The sequence below is a fragment of the Grammomys surdaster genome, unplaced genomic scaffold, assembly GCF_004785775.1.
Source record: "Grammomys surdaster isolate TR1022 unplaced genomic scaffold, NIH_TR_1.0 126013, whole genome shotgun sequence".
NCBI classification, from domain to species: Eukaryota; Metazoa; Chordata; class Mammalia; order Rodentia; family Muridae; genus Grammomys; species Grammomys surdaster.
Window position 1 is genome coordinate 4,040,498 of NW_021620828.1, and position 20,333 is coordinate 4,060,830.

A 20,333-nucleotide genomic window follows, 5' to 3' on the forward strand; every position below is an offset into this window, starting at 1 on the left:
TCCCTGCTTACACACTGAAGGCCTAAAATCAGCCATAGGCCTAAAATCAGCAATAGGCCTGACATACATGCCTGCTAGCACCAAGTCTTGGGTCTCTGTGGAAAAACACTGAAACAGATGCCTAGGAGTTATTGTAAACAGCCAGCTTTGGTGGAAGGCTGCCAAGCCTGGCTACTCATAGGCCTTGTAGATAGGTAACCTTGGTGGATAGTACCAACTTAGATAAAGACAAATGAATCATAGGCGGAGTCATAGTGATTTGTCCCCTGAACCTTCACCCAGCTGACACTCTGTTCTGGAAGATATCTGTACTCCCCCTGAACACCCACGATCCTTCCCTTTCCTACATCCTGCCTTTTTGTGTATATAACCTGTGTATGAAAAAGTAAAAATTATGATCTGATCAGATTATAGACAGGTAGACAGGTCGTCATTCCTTATGTCTTTGCCTGGTTTCCCCCCCCCTTTCAGGTGACCTCCCTGGACCCCTGTTTAATGTCCTGCTGGACAGGACATGGGGGTCCTCCCTGAAGAAAGGCATAGCCCTCACAGTCTGCCTTAGAGAACCGTCAGCTGTATGCGTCCATGTCTCCACTCCACAACATGGACCACACCTGCTGCACCAAGTGCGAAATCCTCGGATTTGTATCTAAGGTTGGTGGCATGAAGAGCAAGCATTTGCTTATGACGGTGTGTGTGTGCATGTATGCATGTGTGGGAGCATGAGAGAGAGAGAGAGAGACAGAGAGAGAGACAGAGACAGAGAGAGAGAGACAGAGAGAGAGAGAGACAGAGACAGAGAAAGAGACAGAGAGACAGAGAGAGAGAGAGAGAGAGACAGAGACAGAGAGAGACAGAGAGAGACAGAGAGAGACAGAGAGAGACAGAGAGAGACAGAGAGAGAGACAGAGACAGAGAGAGACAGAGACAGAGAGAGACAGAGAGAGACAGAGAGACAGAGAGAGACAGAGAGAGAAAGACAAAAAAAATTTTTTTTGTTTTTCGAGACAGGGTTTCTCTGTGTAGCCCTGGCTGTCCTGGAACTCACTCTGTAGTCCAGGCTGGCCTCGAACTCAGAAATCCACCTGTTCTGCCTCCCAAGTGCTGGGATTAAAGGCGTGAGCCACCACCATCGCACGGCCGAGACAAAAATTTTTAGTCTGCTCTATGGAGATACTCTATTCCACCCGTGATAATCCTCATAAAATTTTCTATTCCCAGGCAGTGGTGGCACACACCCTTGACCCAGCATTTGGGAGGCAGAAGCAGGCAGATTTCTGACTTCGAGACTAGCCTGGTCTACAGAGTGAGCTCCAGGACAGCCAGGGCTACACAGAGAAACCCTGTCTTGAACAAACATTTTTTCCCCTACTAGCACACGGTCTCCTCGCCAGATCCCGCCCTCATCACCCATTCTCGAGCTTCGATCATGTTGTGGAACTCAGGACAGAAGCACTGTGCACCTAATAGAAGGCACAAGAGGTCATTTGGGGGAGCCCCAATGTTACAGTGTCCACTCTTGCTGGTCTACAACGCCAGCTTCTGCCCAGCTCCGACAGACTCCTTACCGTACATCTTGCCTTCGTCCGACAGGATGATTTTGCGGCGGCCGCATGGTGGGTAAATGGACAGGGCCTCCTGGAAGCTTTGCTCGATATCAGGGCTCCACACACCCTCTGCGTCATTGTCGATGGGCTTGTCCAGTGCCTGGCTGCCCCCAGAGATGCTGCTCCCCTCCGGGGAGTCAGGAGAGCTCCACTCGTTGGAGGTAATGGTGCCGGCCTTGCCCTCCAAGGCTTGGCTTGGAGGAGCACCCGTTGGACCTGTCAGAGCCGAAACAAAGCAAAGTAAGGACGGTGTGAGCTGCAGGATGCCCAGGGAGTGCAGGCCAGTTATTCAGGGAACAAAGGGAAAGGTCCGGGGGTGGGGTAGTGGGGAGGGTCAGGGAGGATTGGGCAGGTTGTTTTCCCTCAGCAAACCAAGCTTCTAAACTGCACAATGAGCATAAAAGACTCCTTTGATTGAGCCTTAAATCCCAGCATTTGGGAGGCAGAGGCAGGCGGATCTCCATGAGTTCGACGCCAGCCTGATCTACAGAGCTAGTTCCAGGATAGCCAGGGCTACACAGAGAAACCCCCGTCTTGAAAGCAAACAAATACTCCCTGATTGTACTTCTAAGAACACACACAAGGCTGGGAAGTAGGAAACAAAGGCTTAGGGACAGATTCAATCAGACACCAGGAACTCTGGGCAAAAAGGATCTTAACTATTACAGGGGAGGTGAAATAGTGCAGACCCCATGAAATCAGTATATAAAATCCTAGGAGTTAAAATGAGGGCCGGGGTTGGGGGGGAAAGCCCAGTGATTAAGGGTTTACTGAGTGTGCTGGAGGGCTCTAGCTTCAGCACTACCAATAATAGTAATAATAGTGGTGGTGATGATGATGATGATGATGGTGTGATGGTGGTGATGATGATGATAAATATGACCCACCAATCCCGCTTTTTTGTATACATATTCAAAAGTATTAAAAACAGGAGCTCCAAGAGACATCTGTATACCAGTGGCAAAATGGCTCCAGAGTCTCAGGGACTCTCCTGTGTCTTTCTCTCATCTCCAGTGGAAGCACTGTTCACAACAATAGCAGCACTATTCACAAGAGCCAAAACCTGGAGGGTGACCTAAATTCATCCTTAAATGAATACAGAATACAGTATGAGTATACTATTAGCACTAAAAAGGAAGGTAACCCTGCCACACGCTATAACACGGGTGAGCGTCCATGATATCGTCGTGAAACAAGCCAGTCCTATGTATAGGTGCTCATACAGGAGCTACTACAGGTGCAGCTGCTCATACAGGTGCAGACTTAGAAAAAAGCTGCAGTAGATGTTGCCAGAGGTCGAGGAGGGAGAAATGGGGGGGGGGTGTTGTCTAAAAGATACGGAGTGTCAGGTTGACATGCAATAGTGTGATCATACGTCCTATCAGGGCCCCTTACACTGTTGACAGATGAAGATGGTAGGCTGATGTTGCTTAATGACAGGAAAGCTGCCTAGCAAGGACACAGCCCTGGGTTCAATCCCTAGAGGCACAAGAAATCATTCCAGAAAGGGTAGAAAAACAAAGCAAAGCCAATGACTGAAGAAGCAATTGTCTGTGAAACTTCCTCAGTTGATGAAAGATCTGAGTCCTCCAATTATGGAACCATAATGAATCTTAATCCAGGTAAATTCAAATAAAATTTAAAAATGCCCAAAATCTTAAAAGCATCCGGGATAGAAAATATCAGATTATCTATACAAGTGGGAACAGAACCCAGGACCTCTTGCATACCAAGAAGATGCCACACCAATCAGCCAAGCCCAAGCCCAGAAAAACGTATTAAACTAATAGTGGTTTTCACTAAAAGACTCAAGATAACATATTTCCAAACTGTTGGAGAAAATAGCTCTCACCCAGAACTCAAACCCCAACAAAGGGGTTGGGAGATGGTCTGTGGGTAATGCACTAGCTGTGTAACTGGGAAGACCTGAGTCTGGATCCCCAGACACATATGTTGAATGAAGAGGCCCATGTCTGTAATGTCAGTGCTTCCACTGGAGATGAGAGAAAGACACAGGAGAGTCCCTGAGACTCTGGAGCCATTTTGCCAGTCAGGATCAAGAGACTGTGACTCAGCACAGGAAGATGGTGACGTGGGCAAAAGCACGTGCCGCAGAAGCCAGATGGCCCGAGTTTGAACCTCTAAAAAGCTGGATGCTTCGGCAAACACCTGTGCTCCCAGCACTCATATAATGAGGTAAGAGGCAGAGACAGGTGAAAAGCTGTTCTCTGATCTCCTTTGTGTCCCATTCCCATGGCACATGTCTACCTGAAGTTTGTGCATGTACACACACCCATACACACACACACACACACACACACACACACGGAAAGAAAGAGAGACAGAGACAGAGAAAGTCAGAGACAGAGAGAGAGATACACAAATGATAAACAAAATTAAATCTTTATAAGGAGAGATAGCACTGGTTGCTCTCCCAGAAGACCTGGGTTTGAGTCCTAGCACCCACATGGCAGCTAACAACAATGTGTAATCCAGTTTCTGATGCCTTCTTTTGGCCCCTACAGGCACTAGATACTCAGGTGGTGTACATATACAGACCCACAGGCTAAATATCCATATAGAAAGAAAAGCAGACTGTTCTCTCAGAGGACCCCAGTTCAGTTCCCAGCACCCTCACACCAGAGGATCAGGATTACCTGTAACTCCAGCTCCAGAAGATCCAAGACCTCTGACCTATGTGGATGCCCACACTCACCTACACAGACACACACAGCTATACGTAATTACAAAGATTAATAAGATAAATGTTAAAAGAAGGAAAAGCGTGGAATTGTGCTGCTTCGTTTTTTGCCAACTTGACACAAACTAGGGTCATCTAGGAAGACAGAACCTCAGCTGAAAGAGACTCCCATTAGATCGGTGTGTGTTCAAGTCTCTAGGGAGTTTTCTTGGTTAATGACTGACATGGGAAGGCCCACCCCACTGTGGGTGTTGCCATCCCTGGGGTGTATAAGAAAGCAGGCTGAGCAAGCCATGTGGAGCAAGCTGATATGTAGCCCTCTTGGTGGCCTCTGCGTCAGCTCCTGCATCCAAGCTCCTGCCCTGACTTCCTTCAATGGGGAACTAAAACTGTAAGCCAAAACAAGCCCTTTCTCCTCCACGTTGCTTTCGTTCATGGTCTTTACCACAGCAGTAGAAATGTAAGACAGGAATAAAGAAGGTGTGTGAAAACTACAGACTGGAATCTGACGTGAGAAGGTAACCCACACAGACTGAGCAAAGGCTCTGGCAGGACGGAGAGTACATAGGAACAGAAGCTAATGCAGAACTGGGGCTCAGTGGTAAAGCGTCCCCATGTGTGAGGCCGGGTGCCATGCCAGCACTAAAACAAAACCGAGAGCTAATATAGCTAAGACAGCATGAATTTAGAATATCCGTTTGATCAAATCTAAGACCCTTCCACAACAATGACTGTTATCAACCAAAACAATGATAAGAAGTGATAGAAAGAAAGAGCTGACTTCTTCAATCTGAACAAGGACATCTTTTGAGAGCTTACACAAATTCGACACCTGCTAAAACAATGGAGACGATATCTTTTAAATTACAGGTAAGATTAAGGACGTTCACTTTGAACACTTCAAACACTACCCAAAGCCGGGCCGTGATGGAGTACTGGGGATGAGGAGGCAGAGGCGGGTGGATTGGTCAGTTAAGAACCAGCTTGATCTACATAGGGTTTTCCAGGCCAGCTGACACCACACACTGAGACCAAAAGATGTTTAATTTCTGTGTAAGGGAGGGACTTTGGCGGGGGGGGAGGGGGAACAATACAAATGCAGTGAGATTATGATTTTAAAAATTTCCACAAGGTGTTCCACAAACCCCTAGCAAGCAGACTCTGTGTTAACACAGCTGAAATGACTCCCAGGCTCTCTATGGCGGTGGGCTCCGCTCCTTCCTTCTGGTCTTCATGCTGTAAAATGGTACCATGCTGTGTGAGGACTGGGAGACCAGCATAGCTCTGCTCCTCCAGCCAACAGTGACCTCCCGTAAATCACACCATTGCTCTGGCCCTTGCTCATAAAACCCAGGGACCTGAGTTCTTTCTTTCTGTGCTGGTAATGTCTGTGGTGCACACTCTACACCTGGACCCCGTATTTCTTCATGGGCCTCCAAGTGCACCCTATAGATACGTACAGGAAGAGGGTGTCCCCACAGAGGGGAATGCACAGCTATCAGAGCTAGAAAGGTAACTCAGTGTGAGAATCCTTACACTAGAAGCACAAGGCCCTAGGTTTTGAGCCCCCCTAGCACACACCCATGGTGGGGGAGGTAAGGTCTGCTACAGGGCTTGCCACCCAGTCCGTGCTCTGTACAGGGTATTTAATAACCACTGTTCTTAAGCGCCAAGCCTGCCATACAAGCTCTGAAACCTTAAACAGGCCAGGCAGGTACACACAGCTTAAGCCCTAATGATGATTAATATCTGACGGTAATTAATTAACCTTCCAATGCATAAGGCCCCATTAGGTTAGCTGTTAGGCTTCCTTTTCTTCTAGGGCCTGACAGGGCACAGCCATACACTCTGAGCTGGGTGGAGGGCAATACAAAGAAGCAGATAGCCCCATACTATTTTATGTGACCCCACCCCTCCCCGCCTTACCAGAGGAGATCGCTTCTAGACCCTATCCCTCCTCAATGTTATCCTCTCCTACACACCAACGTTGGGCCCAAAACAGCCCAGAAGAACAGGCCTGGGAGAACTAGAGACCATTTGTATCAGATTGCCCCCACGGGAGAGGTTTTCTGAGGACCTGCACTCCATATTCCCAAGGTTGGGTCTGTCCCAGGGAAAGTGGGGTAGCGGGTCACGCATAGGATTTATTACTGCAGTGAGCTGTCCCCTGGCCGTGTGGCTGTGGTGCTCCTGGTCCTCAGTGGTGACTGGCTGGCCGCTCCCACTCTTACTAGGCAAACTGCCCACACAAGTCTGCCCCGTGGCCAGAAGAATGGGGTAAGTCAACTCCAGCCCAAAGACATTCCCTCTCCTGCTCCTCCCTCAAGTGACCCTCCAGAGACTGCCAGGAGAGAGGTAGAGTGGGAAACAGATGGCAGCACCGCCCAGACCATGTGCTATGGCCAGAGAAATAAAAATAATTCCCGAATTGGCTCTCAGGCTCTGGGCAGAGGCTTCTAGCTCTGTCTCTGCCCCACCCAAAAGCCAACAGATGTCCTACTTGGGACAACCAGGCCCAAAGACCACGCCACTCCACCCCAAGGCCCACAGGTGCTGGCCATGGAGGAATTTCAGAAGAATCAGGAATTGGAATCGTTTTAGGATCCTTCTAAGTACTTTTCTTGAAACAGAAGAGACTGCGGATCCACAGGTCATACACGGAGATGCCGTGCGTGAGGGGCACGGTGTTGGTGGAGAGGAAGAGAGTTTGATTGGGATAGCAAGCAAGCCAGACTGCTAGGGGCCAGGGTTGTAGCTCTGTGGTAGAGCATTTGCCAGCCAAGCTCTTGGACCTGGAAGTCCTCTCCATGCCAATCTCCCAGATGGCCACAGAGACCACCCAGCCTCACCTAACTTCCCCAGCCACAGCACACAGTCAGTACACAATGCTGGCGTGACAGGCTGTGGGTTGTGATCTCACCGTGTTTGCCTGTCCCCTGACTGGAGAACATGGTTATCACTCAGACATCAGAGTATGCCCTGCTCCTGGCTCGGTGGCCGGAACTTAGGCAGTCAGCATTACCGTTAATGAGCTGATTCTGCCAAGGACTCCCTTTCTTTAGACCAGGACAAATAACACTGTTATTTCACAATGTAGATGTTCTCCCACACACAATGGGATACATTCTGGGAAACTTATTAGTCAGTTAATAATACCCTAATGTAGAAGGAAATGGTGACATATGCCCGTATCTCAGAATTTTGGGGGCTGAGGCAGGATTCTGAGTTTGAGACTGAGTAACCTTCATCCTGACTCCACTAGCGGCTACACCAATCCACGCTTGTCCTAACAGTGAAGAGCACTGATCTGGGTGAGATGGAATCTCTAAAGCAATGTTAACCTCTGTTTCCCCCATAGTTATTGACTTTTAGCATATTTTTTCAGATTTTATTTTATGTGTATGTCAGGTCTACATGTACGTATGTGCTCATGAGTGCTCGGTGCCTGCAAAGGTCGGAAGAGAATGTTAGATCCCCACAAGTAGAGTAACAGAAGGCTATGTGCTGTCTGCCACGTAGGTGTTGGAAACTGAACCCAGGTCCTCTTGTAAGAGTAGCCAGTGCTCTTAACTGCTGAGCCATCTCTCCAGCCCCACAGTGGGATTTGTTTTTAAGTTAGAGTAGTGATATAATACTGGGTTTGTTTTGCGGCTGTCATTTTTCTTTGAGAGAGGGTTGCACTATGTAGCTCTGAATTATCTAACTAGCCTAGAACTAGACCAGGCTGGCCTCAATCTCGTAGAGACCTTCCTGCCTCTGATGCCCCAGTGAGAGCATTAAAGGCATGCAATACTGCACCCTGCCTGCATACTTTTACACTACGGTTTTGTACAGCTCCTGAAATATATTCAATACCCGCATCTAAGCCATATTGGCAACACTATGACCGTGTGTCTGGCTAGACATTGCGGCTCAAAGCTGCTGCCCCACACGGCAGAAACACTGTTTCTTACCAGCCAGGAAAACATCAAAATTCAAGTTTCAAAGAACAGTTTCTACTGAAAGTGTATCGCTTCCACACCATTGTAAAGCAGAAAAGTCACACGCTGACCTTTGTACCCTGGGGACTGTCTGTGCTGATTAACTCATGGGATGTCAATATGTGATCTATAACCAACCCCCCACGGTCTCTAATCCAAACAGGATGTGATGGAAATTGAAACTCAGAATGTTTACAAGATATCCCTGGAGTTCCACAGAAATGAGGAAAGAGCCCGGGCACTTGAAGCACAAAGACAGAAGTGGTTCCCCCTGGCCTCCTCTCCAGCCACATCTCAAAGAGATTTGGAGGAGTAGGCCAAAGGTCCAGTCACACCACGACCCTCACTGCCTGTGGACTCTGACACCCTGCGCTTTCAGTCCCTAAAACAGCAAGCCCACTGCATCGCTGAGACTGACTCATGACTGAAGCTGGGAGGAAAAAGAAAATTGGAGGTTTCCTTCTGGGAGACCCACCCTAACCTAAGGACACAGGACACAACAGAACAGCTGCGGCAGTCCACAGTGGGGACAGGTTGGGATAAAAAGCTATCCCCTTCTGTGTTCTCACAGCACAGGAATCATCGCTCTGGGCTGGCAGAGCTCCCTGCATGGCTCAATGACCAAGACAAGAAATACCAAACCTAACACCAGGTACTCTGCCCCTGACTGCGTCTAGCTTTGATCAGAGAAATACTACTGAAACCTGGCCCATTGAGTACAATGGCTTCTGACTATTCTCCGGCCCTGACTAGTCCTACCAGACCAGACGCTACCACAGTCCACTCGCCTAGAGTGATTACAATAACTGAAGCAAAAGTACAAGCTAGCCCTGGAAACGTTCGAGAAGGAGGAAGGCAGGGAAGAGGCTCTGGGCCTTCACTATTCTGACCTTATCTCCAAAAAAAAAAAAAAAAAAAGGAAAAGAAAGAAAGAAGGAGATAGAAAGATGGCTCGGCAGTTGAAAGCACTGGCTGCTCTTCCAGAGGACCTGGGTTCAATTCCCAGCAACCACATGGTGCCTTACACCAGTCTATAGCTCCAGTTTCAGGGTTTCCGACACCCTCACACATGCAGCGGAAACACCAATGAACATAATAAAATAAAACTATGTATTTAAAAATCTATATTTTTAAAAATGGCCAGGTAAAGGTGGTAAGTGCCTTCAATAGCACTTGGGAGGCAGAGGCAGACTGATCTCTATGAGTTCGAAGCCAGCCTGGTCTACGGAGCAAGTTCCAGGACAGCCAGGGCTACACAGAGAAACCCTGTGTTAAAAACAAACAAGAGAGAGAGAGAGAGAGAGAGAGAGAGAGAAAGAGGAAGAAAAAAAGTTAGGCAATGCGTTGTAATACCTGAAATTCCACCACTCAGCAGGCAGAAGCAGGAAGACCACAAGTTCAAGGCAGCCTGGGGCTACATAGTGAGTTCCAGGCCACAGATGTAGAGATCTGTCTCAAAACATAAAAATGAACCAGCACAGTGATGCCAGTTGGTAACCCAGCAATCAGAAAGCTGAGGCGGGAGGCCTGCCACAGGTTCAAGGGCTGGCTGCCCAACCTAAAAAAAAAAAAAAAAAAACCACCAGGCTGATGGTGTGTCTGCCCGGCACCTTGTAGGCAGGCACAAGGCTCTAGGATTGATCCTCTACTTTCCCAAGGGAGGAAAACAGAGAGACAGTCTCCTCCCCTGGCTTCTCCTCTCCTTCCCTCGCTTCTTCTCTCTTCCTGAATCTCAACTGAATCATTCAGGATGCTTCCCTGCTCAGGCCGGGCCTAAGTCAATCAACACACCTCATAACACCTCATAGCTATTCTGCCCCAAAGTCATGCTAAGGTGGAAGTCGGTAGGAGTCACAGTGTGACACATAGGTGCAGGTCCTGGGTCCTGCCTCCTGCTGCTGCAGCCCAAACTGACACAAAGCCTGATGGTGGCCCTTGGCTTTGGCAGGTGCTACCTCTACCTACCACCTCATCATCAATGCTCAGAAAAAACCCAGGAGTAGAAGGGGAGGAGGCAGTTTGGATGAGAGGATAGCATCACTGGGTTAGAGTGTCCACCTTCCCAGCCTCCTTCCTGATACACATGGCAGAGAAACCTGCAGAACTAGGTGTCTGCAGAAGGTACCTAGCACACTGAGGGACACATTCTACCCTGAGAGTAAATGACCTTAAGTGTCAAGCTCTGGACTAGTCATTAGACTGTGTCTTCCCTCACCCAAGATATCTCCCTGAGGTAGTTAGGCCCAGCCCATTTCACAGATGGAAAAACTGAGACACCTCATGGTGTAGGGTTGGGCCCAAGTCCCACAGCTAGTGAGTGGCTAGTCAGTGCAGGCTCAGAAGCTTTTCCTCACAGCAAATCAGCAGGCTTCTCTTTCACAGCCAGTAGAAGGGGACATGGTCTGACCACAGCAGGAAGGATGCAAATCGGATGTGAGAAGGGTAGCCAGCTGAGGAGCTGGGCGGGTCTCTGTGCAGTGAGTGTTCCTAGTCTTTCCTCACTGTGAATGAAAATTCCTGAAAAGCAGCTGTGTCTAGCAGGAAACAGAAAACTCCTGGAACAAGTTTCCATGTCTGCAGAGACTGATGGACCAATTGAGATTTTATTAGTGGGGAGATTAGAATTTTGTACGTTCAGAGGCCAGTACCCTTATTTTGGTCTAGTTTTAGCTTTCTAGAACAGCCATTCCTTGCCCACTCTGTATCTGAACCAATACCTTGTGCTAAAACATAGAAAGTTGAACATAGAAAGAAAACATAGAAAGACTTAGTGGTTAATAGTACTGACTGCTCTTCCAGAGATCATGAGTTCAACTCCCAGCAACCACATGGTGGTTCCTAACCATCTTCACTGGGGTCTGATGGCCTCTTCTGGTGTGTCTGAAGAGAGCAATGGTGAACTTATATACATAAAATAAATAAACCATCTTTTACAAAATAGAAACTTTTTTTTTCTGGCTTTTTGAGATCGGGTTTCTTCTGTGTAGTCCCCGCTGTCCTAGAACTCAATCTGTAGACCAGGCTGGGTCCTCAGACTAAGAGAACTGCCTGCCTCTGCTTCCCAAGTACTGAAAACCTCTTAGAAGTTATTAATGGAATAGTAGCATCTGTCAATCTTGCTTAGAGTATTATCATAAAACATCTTAGGCCTAGAGAATAGATCTCCCAATCTCCACTGTACCTGCCTCTGTGATGTGCCTACTCATCCATTTCAAGCTTGCCTTGACTTATGACTTTCTTTTTCCTGTGAAACTATAAATATCCTGTGAAACTATAGCGTCTACACTGGAACATGGAATTTGGGGTAGCCTCAGTCTGTGTTCCTGGGCCAAGGTCACTCATAATGGCCATACATGATCTCTTATTCCCTTTAAGATGACAGCTGTGGTTTTCCCATGGACATCAGCAGGGGCTTCTGCTGCTCCCCAAGTTTCGTGTCAGAGAGAAACAGACATGCAGAGGGGACCTGGAGATGTCTGGAATTAGGTAAGAAGATTGAGACCCTAGGAAGGGAAGTGACCATCAATGGTCCCAGAACTGGTTGAGGCTGGGACTGGAACATCTGAGCCCTGAGCTTTCTGTTTCTTTGCGAACACAGCCTGGATGCCTCCCAGTGACAAGAAGGAGATATACTCTCAGGAAAGAAAGGAGGGCCAGAGAAATCTCCTCTTCATAGATGCAACACCCATTGCTTCTCACTGACTTATTCAGAATTATGCAAGGGAGGGACACTGAGGCAGGAGAATCAGGAATTCAAGGTCAATCTGGGCTACAAGGAGAGTTCAAGGTTATAGGAGACCCTGTCCCAAAAAGTAAATACAGAACAATAAGTGGTGTGAGCATGTGTCACACTCCAGGCACTGGTGACAAAGCCCCGTGAGACATGGTCCCGCCTGCAATACACTTCTATCGAACGTGCACAGTGATGGAAGGAGGGCCCAGAGTCATCCATAAAGACCAAGTACAATCAGTTCTCTAAATCAGTCTTTGGGAATATCTGTGATCTCCAACACCACTGGGAACCTGAGCATCTGTGGGTTCTGGTGCTCCCCAGGGCATGATTGCCAAACTTTCTGAAGCATGTGTCTTGTATAACCTACACACATCCTTCCATATATTCTAAATCATCTTATTCTATGCCCATGAATTATGAATTCTTGCCTCAGCCTCCTTAAGGCCAGACTTACACGTATGAGCCTCCATCCCACACCGATCTCACTGTTCAAAGTGGACCCACAGCCAGTGAGACGCCTCAGCAGGTAAATGTGCCTGCTGCCAAGCATAACAACCTGAGTTCAAGCCCTGGGGCTCATGTGGTAGATGGGAGAAAAACCAACTGCTGCCAAGTTGTCCTCTGACCTCCACCTCTCTCTCTCTCTCTCTCTCTCTCTCTCTCTCTCTCTCTCTCACACACACACACACACACACACACACACACACACACACACTCAGTTTTTTAGCTGAATATTTCAGTCAACTAGCTGAGTTGAATGGGAAAAAAAAGCAAATTGCATGTGTTATCTGTTAATCGACAGAAAATGGGCGAATTATTAGCAGGAAGTCATTACTTACGTAGGAAACAAGCAAGTTGTGAGTTAGGACAATAACTGCTATTATACACACAGAGAGAGAAAATATTCTGTGTAAAACATAAAACCTATTTGCATTCTGCCACCAGGTACACAATGGGACCTCCAGCACTTCGGAACGAAGGCAGAAGGACTACAAGATTGAGGTCAACTTGGTTGACATAGTCAAGTTTCAAGCTGGCCAGGGAGATGGTCTCTAAATCAATGAAAGAAAAAAAAAAAAAACCAAAAGAATAAACAATTCCGTGTGCGTGTGTAGTGCGTGCGTGCATGCGTATATGTGTGTATGTGTATATGTGTGTGTGCATGTGTGTATATGTGTATGTGTATGTATGTATTGTGTATATATGTGTGTGCATGCATGTATGTATGTGTGTATATGTGTGTGTGCATGTGTGTATATGTGTATGTGTATGTATGTGTGTGTATGTATGCATGTGTGTATGTGTGTATATGTGTGTATGTGTGCATGTGCATGTATGTGTGTATGTGTATGTATGTGTGTGTATGCGTGTATGTATGTTTGTATGTGTGTATATGTGTGTGTATGCGTGTATGTATGTTTGTATGTGTATGTATGTGTGTGCATGCATGTATGTATGTGTGTGTATATACACATACACATATGTATGCTCACAGTCTATCTTCTACAAGCCTATTTTGATCACTGTTTCCATTTACTTTTAACTTTTCGTGGCTGAGCTGCCAAGCACAGCATCACACCAATTAACCCTCCGCGTGGATACTACAGAAATGATTCTTACAAAAGAAACCGAACAGCCCCAAGCAAAGAACTGTCTGTTCCTAAGCACCAGAGGCTGGAATGTGCCTGAGGGAGAAAACACGTGCCCTAGCCCGGCTCCCGGCAGCCTTGAGTTCTGCTGTGGGCCCAGGGTCAGTGAATCAACACTGTACATGAAGCAAGGTGTCTTGAGACAGAAGCACCCACAAAACAAGCCCATAAATTAATTGGCTGACAAAAATCTTGTGACCAGAGGCTTGTATGAATGCAACCCAGTGTTTCTCCTATGAGTAATGGTTCAGGGTTTGTTAATTCGGTGCCTTTATAGGATGTAATTACCATGAAAAACACCATTGGGGTGTGACAGTACAAGCCTGTAATCCCAGTACTCGGGGAAGGAAGAAAGATACTAAGTCTACAACCAGCCTGGACCAAGTCTTGAGACCTCGTCTCCAAGAACAAAGACAGAAGTCACGGTTATACCTATTGAGAAAAATAGGCCAAGGACTGTGGTGCTGAGCTCAAGGCCGAGAGTACCACAGCCAATGTGCTAGATGAGCTTCCTGCAGGAAGGAAGATTCCAGAATAGCCCAAAGGTGGAAACAGCCCAGGTGTCCATCGACCAATGAAAAAACAAGATACGGTTTAGCCATGCAAGGGAATAGTATCCAGTTAGAAAAAAAAAAAAGCAAAGCAATAAAATTCTGATACATGCCCCAGCATGGATGAACGTCGAACAGATTCTACTAAGTGGAATGAACCAGACGCCAGACACAGACAGTGCCCTCCACCTTTGGCCACTTTATAAGAAGTACTTACAGCAGTCACATTCAGAAATGAGAAGAGTAGTTACCAGAGGCTGGGAGGAGGGAAAACATTAATTTTTTGGCACAGAGATTCTGTAGGCAAGGATAAAATGTTACGGAAATAGGTGATGGTGGTAGCTGTACAAACTGTGAATACATTTAAGGACAAAACCTCGGGTGTAAGGAGTTAGGAAGAGGGTCTGCAGAGGTGGCTCAATGGTCAAGAGCAGTTGCTGCTCTTGCAGAGAAGACCCAGGTTTGGTTCCCAGAACCCACACGGAGGCGCACCGCCATCTGTAACTCCAGTTCCAGGGGATCTGACATCTGCTAGCATCCAGGAGGCACTGCACACACGTGGTGCACAGACATACACGCAGGCAAAATACACGTAAACTGAAAATTAAATATTTAGGATGAAAAGCTGGGCATAGTAGCACATATTCGCAAGCCCAGTGTTCGGAGGACTGAAGCAGGGGGATTGGAAGTTGCGGGCCAGCCTGTGAAATTCAGCCAGCTACCCTCCATGAAGAGTCAAGTGGAAGCGCACACCTGTGATCCACACACCTTTAGCCCAGCACTCAGGAGGCAGATCTCAGTGAGTTCAAAGCACCTTTGTCTATATAGTGAGATCCTCTCTCAAACCGCCCCCCTCCCCCCAAAGAAACCAAAGTAGCCAATCCTGAAGAGTTCTTGGCTGGCCGGAGCCATGTGGCAAGCTCCAGCTTATCTTGGATTACACCACATCTCAAAAAAGAAAGAGGGGAGGGGGAGGAGGAAGGACGGGAAGAAAAACCAAAACAAGCCATGAGGGTATTTTTCATGAGTATATTTGATTGACTAATTGAGGTACTGGGGATTGAACCCAGAGCTTTACATTACGCTCCGTTCTCAATCCTCGTCCCACCTTGTGTGACAGGCTCTTGCTGCCTCAAATACATTGTACAGCCCAGGCAGGCACTGAATTTGTAATCCTCCTGCCTCAGCCTCTGGATTACAAATCTGTACCACCAGGCCTGGCCTGTTGTATTTTACCATAAGAACTGTTTATCTGCTGGTTTAAGGCATAGGCTTGCTATACGTAGCCCAGGATGGCCTCAAACCTATGGTGCTTTTGCCTCGTGTGCTGGGTCACAGACAACTACCACCATGTCTCTATTCCTTGGCATTTAAAAGTCATTAAAGCTGGGCGGTGGTGGCGCACACCTTTAACCCCAGCACTTGGGAGGCAGAGGCAGGTGGATTTCTGAGTTCGAGGCCAGCCTGGTCTACAGAGTGAGTTCCAGGACAGCCAGGGCTACACAGAGAAACCCTGTCTTGAAAAACAAAAAACAAAAAACAAAAAAAGGTCATTAAAAAAAAAAACAGGCAAGATGACACACGCCTTTAATCCCAGGAGGCACAGGCAGGATACCTATGAGTTCAAGGTCAGCCTGGTCTACATAGCAGATTCAAAGTCAGCCAGGGCTACATAGTAAGACACTGGAAGAAAAAAAAAAAAGAGGCAGGGAGAAAAAAAAAGATGTGATGGAGAAGGCACTTCAGGGGACCTGGTCCAAAGTACAGATGACAAAGAAAGGTGGCTTGTTTGTAGTTGGAAATGAAGTTAACCAAACAAGAAAGTTTCCTGTCAGCTGTGGGTAGATGGTTCCTGGAGAACAGAGGAAGGAGAATGAGTAGGAAAAAGAAAAACAATCCAGCAAAGTGGACTGTCCGGAGCCAGGCCTGCTTACTCAGCCAGAAAAAACTGACCCCAGGATGACTTTCTAAAGGCCAGGCTGGCTTGCTGGAGATGGGAAGGAGGCCTTCTGCAGTGTGTGTGTGTGTGTGTGTGTGTGTGTGTGTGTGTGTGTGTGTGTGTCTGTGTGTGTCTCTGTGTGTGTCTGTGTGTGTGTCTGTGTGTGTGTGTGTGTGTGTGTGTGTGTCTAGACTTGGGATGGGCTGTGGCTCAGTGGATTATCGCCTGCCTTTCATGAAGCTCATGTCTATATCCATCCCAGCAAGGCACAGACATGATCAAGCCAAACCTAGGTATCCCAGTGCCTAAAGTCACCACTAAATACTTGGCCTTCATTCTGGTTTTAGAATCTAGTTTACTTATAAGAAAGAAGCTTCCAAAAATTCAAACTTATCTCTTACCAGCTACATGGCTGCTCAGCTCCTTGAGTGTCTACTTGCATGGTGTGAGCCAGACAGAATTTGAACCTTAGCACCAAAAATTGTAGCCAGGTGTGGTGACTTATGCCTGCAATTCCTGCACTCTTAAGACTGAGGCAGGAAGAGAGCCCCAAATTCAAGACCAATCTGGGCCACCCACTGAGTTCAGGGCGGTCTGGGCTACAGTGTGGGATTATGTCTCGAAATAAACAAACAAAAATAAACAGATTTGTCCAGTCTAGGGTGTAGCTCAGTGGTAGAAGGCTTGCCTGGCTGTGTGCATCCATCCGAAGCACCTACTGCCACCCAGGACAATGACAACACCTTGCTCTTGATGGGATGGGAATCTCGGGAAGAAGTAGTGAGAAGCACCCTTATTCTTTGGAGGGAAGATACACTGGACAAAAAAAGCCTGAGCAGAGAAGAGGAGTCACCACAAGACAAGAGACTCATCTCTTACAGGACCTCTCTGAACCTCGTGCTCTTCCAAAATATAACCACGCCGCTAGTGATAAGGATTCAGGTATGCTGGCTTGCTGGTAGTTCCAGCTACTCAGAGGCAAGGCTCCAGATGAGCCCCAGGTCTCTAACACAAACAAACCAATACATAAACAAACGTGACTACATCAGAACAAGAGTTTAAGGGTTGCTTCCTCGGAGTTCCAGCAGCATTGCAGGGAGGGGCCGAGGAGGGGGAGGCTGTATGTGAATCAGGAGGAATGAAAGGCAGATACGTAGTGGGCGGGGCGGCGCTTAGGGAAGGAAATCAGGGCGGAGCCTCATGTGGGAGAGGTGGGAAGGGAAGCTCTCAAACCCAGAGAAAAGGAGGGACATAAGAGTCTTAAAGAGGCTACAGGACTCAAACTCAGCCTGAGTGAGGCTGGGGGAGGACGCCCTGCGAAGATCAGCATCCATCCTCTGTTCCTCGGAAACTGGGGAGCCTGACCCAAACTAGCCTCTCCAAACGGCTGAGCCGTGGGTGTCTGCAGACCTGTCCCTAACACCTCCAGGAAGTGGGTCACAGCAAGTGGCTTCCACACGCCTCCACCCTCTGTCTGGGGCCTCACAGTTGGTAACCAAGCCATGATGAAACGCGGGTTTTTACGTCCCTGGGAACGGGGCTGCGGGAAGAGAAAGGATCAGACTCCAGCTCAGGTTTCCCACAGACTTCGGGAACCTTTAAAAAGCGCACACTGGCCCTCTTTGAACTCCAGCAGCCCCATTTCCAAAAATAAAAGGTCAAGACTGTGGAGTATTATTCAGTGATGAAAAAAGGCACTTGTTATGAAGCCATGGAAAACGCCAGGTGAAGGAAGAGTCAGAAAAGATGAGTCTCTGCCATCTCAACCATCCTAGAAAGGACAAAACAAGGAGGCTCACAGACCCAGAGAAATGGGAAGAGATAAGAGTCTTAAGAGAGTAGAGGGCTCAAACTCAGCCAGGATGAGGCTGGAGGAGGATGCCCTGCTCAGATCAGCACTGCATTCTCTGCTCTTCTGAAGCTGGGGAGACTGACCCACAGAGACACAGCTCCGTGGGTGACAGTACCTTCTGGGGAAAAGCGAAGGCTTGAGTCGGATTCCACAGACCTGCACCTCCCAGTGCAGGAGGGGAGGAGAGGACAGGCAGATCTCTAGGGCTTGCTGGCCACCAGCCTATCACCAGGTTCAGAAAGACCCTGTGTCGAGGGGATAAAGTGAAGTGTGACAGAGCAGGACACAGGGGATTCTTCTGGCACCCACTACACCTCCTTTAGATCGAGGAAGAGGAAGAGACAAATGGAGGAAAAAAACCTCCCTGGGCAAAGAGAGAGGTCAGAGGTTATCTGGGATTAGAGGAGAGGATGAAAAGGACTTTTAGGCCCATGATACTGCCATAGTGAGGATATACCATTATGCAGGCTTCAGAGCCCCAGAGCTGACAGACTGCTAACACCAGCTCAGTTAAACCACAGACACCACACTGATTTGAGATATTAGTAATCAGAGAAACTGAGGGAAGAGGCATAAATCCCGGCCCTCTAGACTTTCTCCTGGATTCATCTATAGACTCCAAACTGATACACATTTAAGATTCCGTTTTTACTTTGACCATGCATATGTACATATGTCTGTGCATGGTGGATACCTGCACATGCATGTAGGTGCCCTCAGAGGGTGTCAGATCCCCTAGAGCTAGGGTTAAGAGGGGATCGTGAGCTGGGAAATGAACTCAGGTCCTCTGCAAAGCAACGCAGGGCTTTAGCTTTTAACCACTGAGCCATCTCTCCAGCCCCCATATCTGCTATTTTTAAATCTAGTTACTGGGTTTGATGGCACACTCTGGGGGTGTGGGGGGATACAGAGGGGGGAGTATGAGAGACCGAGGCAATCAAATCTCTGTGAGTTTGAAGCCAGCCTGGTCCACAGACCAAGTTCCGAGCCAACCACAGGTCCATAGTGAAGGGGGAAAAAAATGTCTCCTTAGGGCCAGAAAGATGGTTCAGCAGCACCTGCTGCCAAGCTTGACAATGTGAGTTCAGTCTCCAGGACCCACATTGTAGGACAATGGACTACTGAAAGATGTCCTCTTCATGTGTGTGCTTTGGTTCTTTCTCTCTTATACACACACACACACACACACACATGTGCACATGCACACACCGTAAAATTGCAATTTAAAGATTAATTTTAGCCGGGCGGTGGTGGCGCACGCCTTTAATCCCAGCACTTGGGAGGCAGAGGCAGGCGGATTTCTGAGTTTGAGGCCAGCCTGGTCTACAGAGTGAGTTCCAGGACAGCCAAGGCAGAGAAACCCTGTCTCGAAAAAAAAAAAAATTAATTTTAAACTGGGAAGTAGGTAGTGGTGGCATACGCCTTTAATTCCAGCACTCAGGAGGCAGAGGCAGATGGAGCTCTGTGAGTTCAAGGCCAGCCTGATCTACAAAGTCAACTTGAAAACAGCCAGGGCCACACAGGGAGAATCTGTCTTGGAAAACAACAAACAAAAGGTTAAATTTGGAATAGGAAAGACATATTCTTTCTCTAGCATTCTTTCATCCTATAGGGACCTCCCTTCAGGCGTCACACTGAAGCAAAAGTGATGACAGTCCTTAGCAGGCTGAAGAAAGAACTGGGAAGTGGAGATGCTAACTTTACTGGAAACAGACCTGTCCCAGAAAAGTTCTGCTCTCAACACAGGAAGCACCCTAGGGAGTCTTCCGGCAGACAGGCCCAGGGAGCTGACTATAGAGTCCCGTCATCCAGCCCCTGGGGCAGATGCAGCACACACTAAGGTTTATTTCCCCCCAGCCTTAGGGTTGGGCTAGCCTTCAGTTACTCTCCCAAGGACTCAGGGCTACCCTTACCCATCCAGGACCTAAGGTTAAGCAAAAACCAGTAGCTGGAGCTCTGCCCCTCACTAAGTTCAAGACTTTCATGGAGAAGAAACACTCTACCATGACAGAGCCATGCCTCCAGTATACAGGGAGGCCCAGCTCCAGAAAGAGTTAGGAGACAGCATCCACCTAGCCTGGGCTCATTTCCCATAGAAATGTCTGAGAGCCACTGAGATAGGGATTAGAACAGAGGCACTCTGGACCGAGGTTACCAAATCAGAGGATCCACCCTGACCCAGAAAACTCACCCTGCTGAGTCCCTATGTCTCAGCTACACACCCAGCACCCCGGAAGGCCTACCAAGCACCCCACCTCCCATTCCAGAACGCGTGGTCACTCAGTTTGGAAACAAGGCCATGTAAATGGCTGAGGTACAGG

The 20,333-nt window shown here is 47.9% G+C and overlaps 1 protein-coding gene across 1 annotated transcript in view; it reads right to left on the reverse strand.

Annotated features, from left to right (window-relative positions):
• Positions 1–20,333, reverse strand: part of Tead4 (TEA domain transcription factor 4) — a 75,621-nt gene that overhangs the window by 43,104 nt on the left and 12,184 nt on the right. The window contains exon 2 of the mRNA XM_028754436.1: positions 1,569–1,823. Within this exon, the coding sequence (XP_028610269.1) occupies positions 1,569–1,823 (255 nt within the window). The remainder of the gene's footprint in view (positions 1–1,568; positions 1,824–20,333) is intronic.